The sequence below is a fragment of the Phycodurus eques genome, chromosome 5 (genome assembly GCF_024500275.1).
Source record: "Phycodurus eques isolate BA_2022a chromosome 5, UOR_Pequ_1.1, whole genome shotgun sequence".
Classification (NCBI taxonomy): domain Eukaryota; kingdom Metazoa; phylum Chordata; class Actinopteri; order Syngnathiformes; family Syngnathidae; genus Phycodurus; species Phycodurus eques.
This window is the reverse complement of record NC_084529.1, coordinates 22931498-22938817: the sequence shown is the minus strand read 5'-3', so window position 1 is coordinate 22938817 and position 7320 is coordinate 22931498. Positions and strand designations below refer to the sequence as shown.

Below are 7320 nucleotides of genomic sequence, written 5' to 3'. Positions count from 1 at the left end.
GAGCTGTCACACAGCGCCTGGCTCGTTTGTTTGAAAAGAGGAAGAGTGTCAGTGAGCAACTAAGACAAGTGGACTGCCACTTCGCTTTCTGACACGCCTACGATAGTCATTGCCGGTGAGCATTGTCTTTGTTTAGAAAGTCCCTCAGCAGTGTTGTCTTGTTGTGTTACAATGACATTAACACTGCTTAAAGTTAATATGAATTATGCTGGACAAAATAAAGATCGATAGAAATTATAATTCATCGTGTGACAAGTGCAGATGTCTGCCGTAGTCCGTCACTTCGCTGTTCATAAAGGTGTCTGGGTTTTTCAAGACTTCAGCCTCCGAGATCCGCCCGTCTTCATCCTGGTCCATCTCCCTAATAAGGTGAAGAGCCTGATGAGAATGAGAATAAATAGACATTGTCATCACGCAACTGTAGACGATACAAATTATCATGTCAAAGTCATGTCTTACTTCTTCCTGAGCAGCGCCGTAGCTGTTGGGCGCGATCCAGCGGAGTTGCTCCTCTCGATTCAACTTACCGTCTTTGTCTTGATCGTAGAGGTCCTTGAATCGCACGGTCTCCTCAACCTCCCACTGCGAAGGTGCGTCCTCTTTAAAAAAACGAGAGGACTTCCAAAGTCAGTACACTTTGGGAGAAAAACTGACAGTATTAAAACACCTTTTCCAAGGTTACATAGGATTTAAAACAATTCCATCACCTTCCAGCTGTGGAAAATGGCATTTATATCAATACGTACACACTATAAATGATTATTTAAACACATACAAAATTCTATGACATCATAAACTGAGTAGAGACAAGATGACCAAAATGTGTCTTACAGTACATTTTATGGATTTTCTTATCCATTCCAATACACAAGAGAATGAAAGCATCATTAGCAGTGAGTGGTACTCATCATAGTGTGGATGTTGGTAAATTACAGTTTTAATGAAGTCACGTCCCTCGACAGCCAATTATTACAAATCCAATGTATCCATTAGGGAGGATATTAAAAGAAAGCACATTTTTTTTGTTCAGGCTGAAAACTATTTGCTGTAAAAGTGAATATTTTTTTGAAATCAAAATGTACTTACCTTCACGTCGAAGGTCACCAATAAATTCCTTCAGATTGATCAATCCATCTTGATCCAAGTCGTAGTCACTCAGCACATCCTCAATGGCAAAATCCTGAAATAGGAGGAAGGACGGGGCTATGAGAAAGATTCTAAAATGTAGAGTGAATGGATTCTCCATTTGACATTCTTTCTCATCCATTTCCTATAGCCTTTTTCCCCATTAAGGTCACAAGTGAACCAATTTCAAACTGCACAATTAAGTCTTCAATGAACCTAACATGCAAGTTTTTGGAATGTGAGAAGAAGCTGGAGTACAGTGATCACCCGTTTAATACAGGAGTAATGTTTCAGATCCACCCTTAATAGATGAAAATCCGTGCAAGAGAGACCATAGAATTTTCTTTATTCATAGATTGGATATAAAAAGTCAACACACCCCTGTTCAAATGGCTGGTTTTTGTAATAAAAAAAATTATGTGGTCGGTCAGACCTGGCCCCTGGCCCTTAAGTTTGACACTTGTGGTTCATGCCTTAAAATACTCCTCCCACATACTGTAATCACATTGAAATGTATTTAAACTCACTTTTTAAAACACATTGTAAATGCATTTCAACACACAAAAAAATGTTTTTAACAGAAAAATATGCCATATAAGCAGGGCCTCAATAGGTGAACCATATATATATACACACACACACACACACACACACACAGTAGACCCAGACTATTTGCATGGGATAGGGGCCAGACCACGAATAGCAAAAATCTGCGGAAAATCTATGCACATTATAATTTTCTGAGCCGCTCCTCCCCACTAGGGTCGCGGGCGTGCTGGAGCCTATCCCATCGGGCTGTGCTATCATCGGGCAGGAGGCAGGGTACACCCTGTACTGGTTGCCAGCCAATCGCAAAGCACATACAAACAAACAACCATTTGCACTCACATTCACACCTACGGGCAATTTAGAGTCTTTAATTGCATGTTTTGGGGATTTGGGAGGAAATCGGAGTGCCCGGAGAAAACCCACGCAGGCACAGGGAGAACATGCAAACTCCACACAGCCAGGGCCGGGGGATTGAACCCCGGTCCTCAGAACTGTGAGGCGGACGCTTTAACCAGTCGCCAACCGTGCCGCACATTATTAAAAAAATTCAAATTAAACTTTGTTTTTTTTAAATCACAGATTCAAGGGGTGTCAAACCACGTGTAATGCGGGGGGTCCACTGTATACTATACTGTACCCATACAAACCCGCGCAAGTACGAGGAGTCCAAACTACACACTGATCTTACAGCCATGTAATCCACTTCAGACGGGTGGGTGAAGGCCAGAAACTCGGTCACATTGAGGCCAGGCGTCCCGTCCTGGTCGGCGAAATTGAAGCGCCTCCTCTCTTTCAGGTGGAGCTGATGGGGATAATTGGACGCGTCAGTGTTTGAATTCATGAGGCGTCAGGCTGCTCGGGATGTTGGTGCACCTACGTGTTGCAGAGACTCTTGCTCTGGATCACCCAGAATGGTACTTTCATCCAAACTAAAGAGCTGGTCATGAGCAGCCACGTTATACTCCTCCCACGATACTATACCGTCTTTGTCGGTGTCGAATTCAGCAAAACGCTCCGCTGCGTCATCCAGGGCGTATTTTCTGTAGACATGCTGAATCCATAGCGCAATCTCCTCTATGGAGAAAACGATATCAATGTTGTGTTTACATATACTTATTTTCCAAGTGATATAGTCAACACAATCTTACCCACGCTAAGGTAATTGTCACCATTTTTGTCAATCTTCTTTACAATTTCCATCATTCTTTTTCTCTGCTCTTCTGGACTTAGTTTCTTTAACTCCTCAGTGTCCTACAAAGGCATCAAATCAGGGCCAACAGTCACAAGGTGTTCAAGATAACAAAGACACGACAGGTATGGCGTTTCACAACCTTCTCTCCCAGCAGGACGTTCATGTTATGCTCAGAATTCAGCTGGTGTCCAAAATCATCTTCATGTTTGTGAAAGCTTAGTACCGCCACAAACTGAAGGGCCAACAATACCAACATCATCACAGCAGGTGGCGCCATCTCTGGGGAGGTACAGAAATCACTATGAAAACTAAAAGGCAGTAATAGGGTGCTGATTAATCTTTTATTAGCATCTTGGTTTGATGTGGATATTATATCAAACCACAGTTCATCCCCATGTATTCGCTAGTCACCATTCACAAATTTGCCTAATCACTGATTTATTGAAACCGATCCGCACGTTAAAAGCCCTGTGATATAAAACTATTGCTTTGCCGCCATCATGTGGCATCTTGTTGCCAACAAACTAGGTTAAAGTGAGGGAAGGTGCTTCATTTAGTTAGGCCATCGTCTTGTGTAATTTGAAAAAAAAGTGTTTTGCTGGCATCTTGTAGCAACTATAGGCAATTACAAACATTTTTGTGGGGGCATCAACTACTTGCAGATTTTCGCTATTCGCAGCCGTGGAAACACTGTACAGTGTACCTTGATTTAGAAGTTAAATTAATGGTAATTAGCTTGCTTTCGATACGTTACGCTTTTATTTATACTACTACTACTGCTACTACTACTACTGTCTTCTTCTTTGTATTTTCAGGCAGTCTGGATACCCCGTGGTACCATGCTGCCTCACATAGGTCAGTCTTGGTACTACACAGATATCGTTGTGCGTACACTAGTGCTGTGTTGCCCAATCTGATCCTCTCGAGTACACCACACAGTATAACTGCAGTAAGCACACACGTTTTTTTCGCATGGTGTAGGGTCTCTCACACTTAAAAACAACAAACAAACGAGGAAAAAAAACGGTTACGATGTTATATGTGGATACAGAGTTAACCTGAGTTAGAGTGTGTGTGTGATAAATGAGAATACGCGAAACGACGTGGAAACATGCAATGGCAGAACCTCAGACGAAAACACTAAACGTATTCGAAATTTGCAATAACGATAGACGAGTCGAATTATACGGCGCCCCCCTGGTGCCAAGGTATGAGAAAAATAAAATTCATTGATAATCTGTTCCCTCAGTTTAGTAATCTGTTCCCTCAATTTAGTAATCTGTACCCTCAATTTAGTAATCCGTACCCTCAGTTTAGCAAATGTCTGGGGCTCCGTATACCTATGTATATCTGTCAAGTGAAGTAAATTCTATTTGTATGTTATATTCTTACTCGTGTGAATTCTGTGTATAAATTGTCATGTCGTGATATATCCTACATCCCATTTTTTCAACTGAAAGGCAATATTGCTGTAGTTCGAGGGGGTTGATCATTATATAGCAGTACTAGCAGGACTGGCTACAATTAGCCTCCGTGTTTCCTAAACACAGTACTAAATTGAGGGTACGGATTACTAAATTGAGGGTACAGATTACTGAATTGAGGGTACGGATTACTAAACTGAGGGTACAGTTTACTAAATTGACGGAACGGATTACTAAATTGAGGGAACAGATTATCAATGAATTTTATTTGTCTCATACCTTGGCACCAGGGGGCTGCGTAGAATTAGGCAATGCAGAGTTTGTAGAGTGAAAAATTTGCAGTTACCGTGAAAAGTTGTCAAATTGTAGGTTGGAGTCATCGTTAACAGCGATTGAAGACAGTAGAATTTCCGGTTTCTACTTTTCACAATAAAACACTTGTTTCTCTGCGCTGTATCGGACCAAAAACATTTAGCGATTGGTCAAAGTATGACACGACCCTTTGAACATGGCCGTAAATAACCGGTCGTCTGGCTGTTTGAAACAACAATCCAGGGTAAAACGTGTTTTAAACACATTATAGACTTCGACACATATTCACACGTCGAAGTTGTCGTAGTCACAAACGGACGTCTCAAGTCTTTCAAGAGGTGTATCACGACGTTCTAATGCTAATTAAACGTCTACGCCAAAACATATACACTCACACTGAAACATTTCCACAAGGACAACGTGATCGAGGAGAAATGTTAAATTAATCGAGCACGACAGCAAAGATGGAGATCACCGTAAGTGTGATGGATTTATTGACACTCGGGAAACTGGTTGCCAGCCAATCGCAGGGCACATACAAACAACTTCACGCAGGCGGGGCCGGGGATTGAATCCCGGTCCTCAGAACTGTGAGGCAGACGCTCTAACCAGTCGGCCGCCGCAATTTTCCAAATCCTAATCCCGAATTAAAAGGGAATTGGGTAGTTTCTTCGTAAATTTGGAAATTCCAATTTCCTGGTACGTTGCACCAAGATTTTACCTTTATTTTGAAGGTAGATTCACTTGCTCGCGTTCTGCGAAATGCCCGCTCAATCTGTATGGTTGCCATGGTAGAGACGTGTAAATCCCGCCTAAATAAAGTAAATCCCGCCTTCTGACCCGAATTATCCTACACTCGATTGGCTATCGAGCACGTTGCTCTAATGTTAGAGTAACACGATTGGACCACATTGTCGTCTATCCAAAACATGGCCATGTCAGTGGACTTCCGTTTTCTGGGGTGGCTGAACCTCGCTGTCATGTAACATCATGGTTTGCCATCCACTCTGACAACGGGGGCAACTTTGTCCGTGGACTTCTTATTTCTCCCCCGACTGAGCGTTGAACGTAGCGCGAATCGATGAACAAAGACGGTCGACACGATGGACGACGGCGGGGCGCCGGGCAGCACCGTCTCGGACCGAGAGTCGGGCACGCAGGTGACGGGAGGGAGCGGTCTGGCAGCAACAGCTCGGGCTCCTCACACGGAGGAGGCAAAAACAAGAATGCGACCATTAATGCGCTCAAGGTAACCGGAAACCCATTACGTTTGCTTTTCGTCAAAATGGAGCACCTCGTGTTCGTCTCTCAAGTCTTTGTTGGGCGCGTGGTCGGATTAACACTGCTGCTAGCTAGCAGCCTCGATGAAAACTCATTCGGGCTTTAATGTCCCCTTACCGTCGGTGGGTGTGGTGCTACCAGCATCTCCCCTTCAATCTCTTCATATCATGGTCAGCTGTTCGAATGACTCAATACTAGGAAGAATAATGCTAACTTTGATGTGTAATATTTGTGTAGACTAAATTGTGACAACAGCAATCTTCAATGCTCAATGCAAATGAGGGCTGCTGTTGTACAGTAAAGTGGACAGTTTGCATGTTCAAGATGTTAGCAATGACATACCCATGGGTGTGGGGGGGAAGTGTTTAATCGGTTATAAGGTCATGGTTTGGTTCAGATTGGGAACAAAATGCAAAGCAAACTGCTTCTCTTTGGTGAATAGGAACAAATTTGTCATTTAAAATGTAACTTCAACATCTTAAATATTTTATTTTTAGGAAAGTGCAACATCAAGAGTTTGTCTTCTTTTTAGGAAACTAGCGATGTAGAGAAGTGTAATAGTAACAGTTTAAGCTTTGAATTGTGTGAATCATTTTTTAAAATTAAAAACACCAATGGCATTTATTTCCTTGTCTCCATTGGCTGTTTTTTAATGCCACTGGAAGTTAAATGTTTATTTTATTTTTTTAATTAAAAACGTTTTTTTTTTTTAAATTAATGCTTCACTGATATTGAAGTTGCAGTTTGAAATACTGCAATAAGCATATCGCTAATAGGTCAACTAGTGGAGCACAGAGTCCAAAGCAAACATGGTGAAGCAGCTTTTAGCTATTATGCTGCACACAAATGAACTAAGTTTCTAACAGAAGTGACGTCAGCCCCAAGTGTGAATGTTTTTAAGTCCAGGTTAAAAACTCTTCTTTTCTCATGCTTTTTAGAGCATTTCCACTTTTAAATGATATTTCTTGCAATGTATGCTGTTTTAATTGTACTTTTATTTGTTTCTCTTTGTTTTAAATGTTTATAAGCTATTTTTTTCTTTGTTTTTAAAGGCTTTTAGTCATGAAAAGCAAATTGTTTAAATTATTATGTTTGTTAAATTATTATTGTTTTATTAATAAATTATTATTGTTTATTATTGTTTAAATTATATAAATAAATTTGCTTTGCTTTAACCATGACGTCCACTAATCAGAGGCCATGACATTCAAAAGTTTATGCTCAGGGTTGCGCAGATCCCAAGTGACTTTGGGCAAAAGGCAGGCGACACCAGGTAAAATTTTGAGACGAATAGTTTTAATTTGATAACTTATTGATCACCCATCCATTTTCTTAGCCGCTTATCCTCACTAGGGTCACGGGAGTGCTGGAGCCTATCCCAGCAATCTTTGGGCGAGAGGCGGGGTACACCCTGAACTGGTTGCCAGCCAATCGCAG

General features: G+C 41.5%; 2 protein-coding genes across 8 annotated transcripts in view; one reads left to right on the top strand and one right to left on the bottom strand.

Moving 5' to 3' along the window:
- Positions 1–218: 218 nt before the first annotated feature.
- On the bottom strand, positions 219–4741 carry rcn2 (reticulocalbin 2). 2 transcript variants are annotated; one of them, XM_061678143.1, is made up of 8 exons: positions 4637–4741; positions 3006–3145; positions 2823–2925; positions 2552–2748; positions 2354–2476; positions 1087–1180; positions 460–599; positions 219–378 (listed from the first exon to the last, which is right to left on the bottom strand). In XM_061678143.1, exons 1-8 carry the CDS (start codon positions 4668–4670, stop codon positions 235–237), a joined length of 975 nt encoding a protein of 324 aa, XP_061534127.1. In that variant the 5' UTR covers positions 4671–4741; the 3' UTR covers positions 219–234. The 2 variants fall into 2 exon arrangements, with proteins under 2 accessions (XP_061534127.1, XP_061534128.1); XM_061678144.1 differs by having other exon boundaries at positions 2363–2476.
- Positions 4742–5557: 816 nt separating this feature from the next.
- scaper (S-phase cyclin A-associated protein in the ER) overlaps positions 5558–7320 on the top strand; it is a 69113-nt gene continuing 67350 nt past the window's right edge. For all 6 annotated transcript variants that reach the window (XR_009768640.1, XM_061678132.1, XM_061678130.1 and 3 more), the window contains exon 1: positions 5558–5851. Coding sequence is in view for 5 of the 6 variants with exons in the window: in XM_061678132.1 (XP_061534116.1) it covers positions 5684–5851 (168 nt within the window). In the remaining variant the exon portion in view is untranslated. The remainder of the gene's footprint in view (positions 5852–7320) is intronic.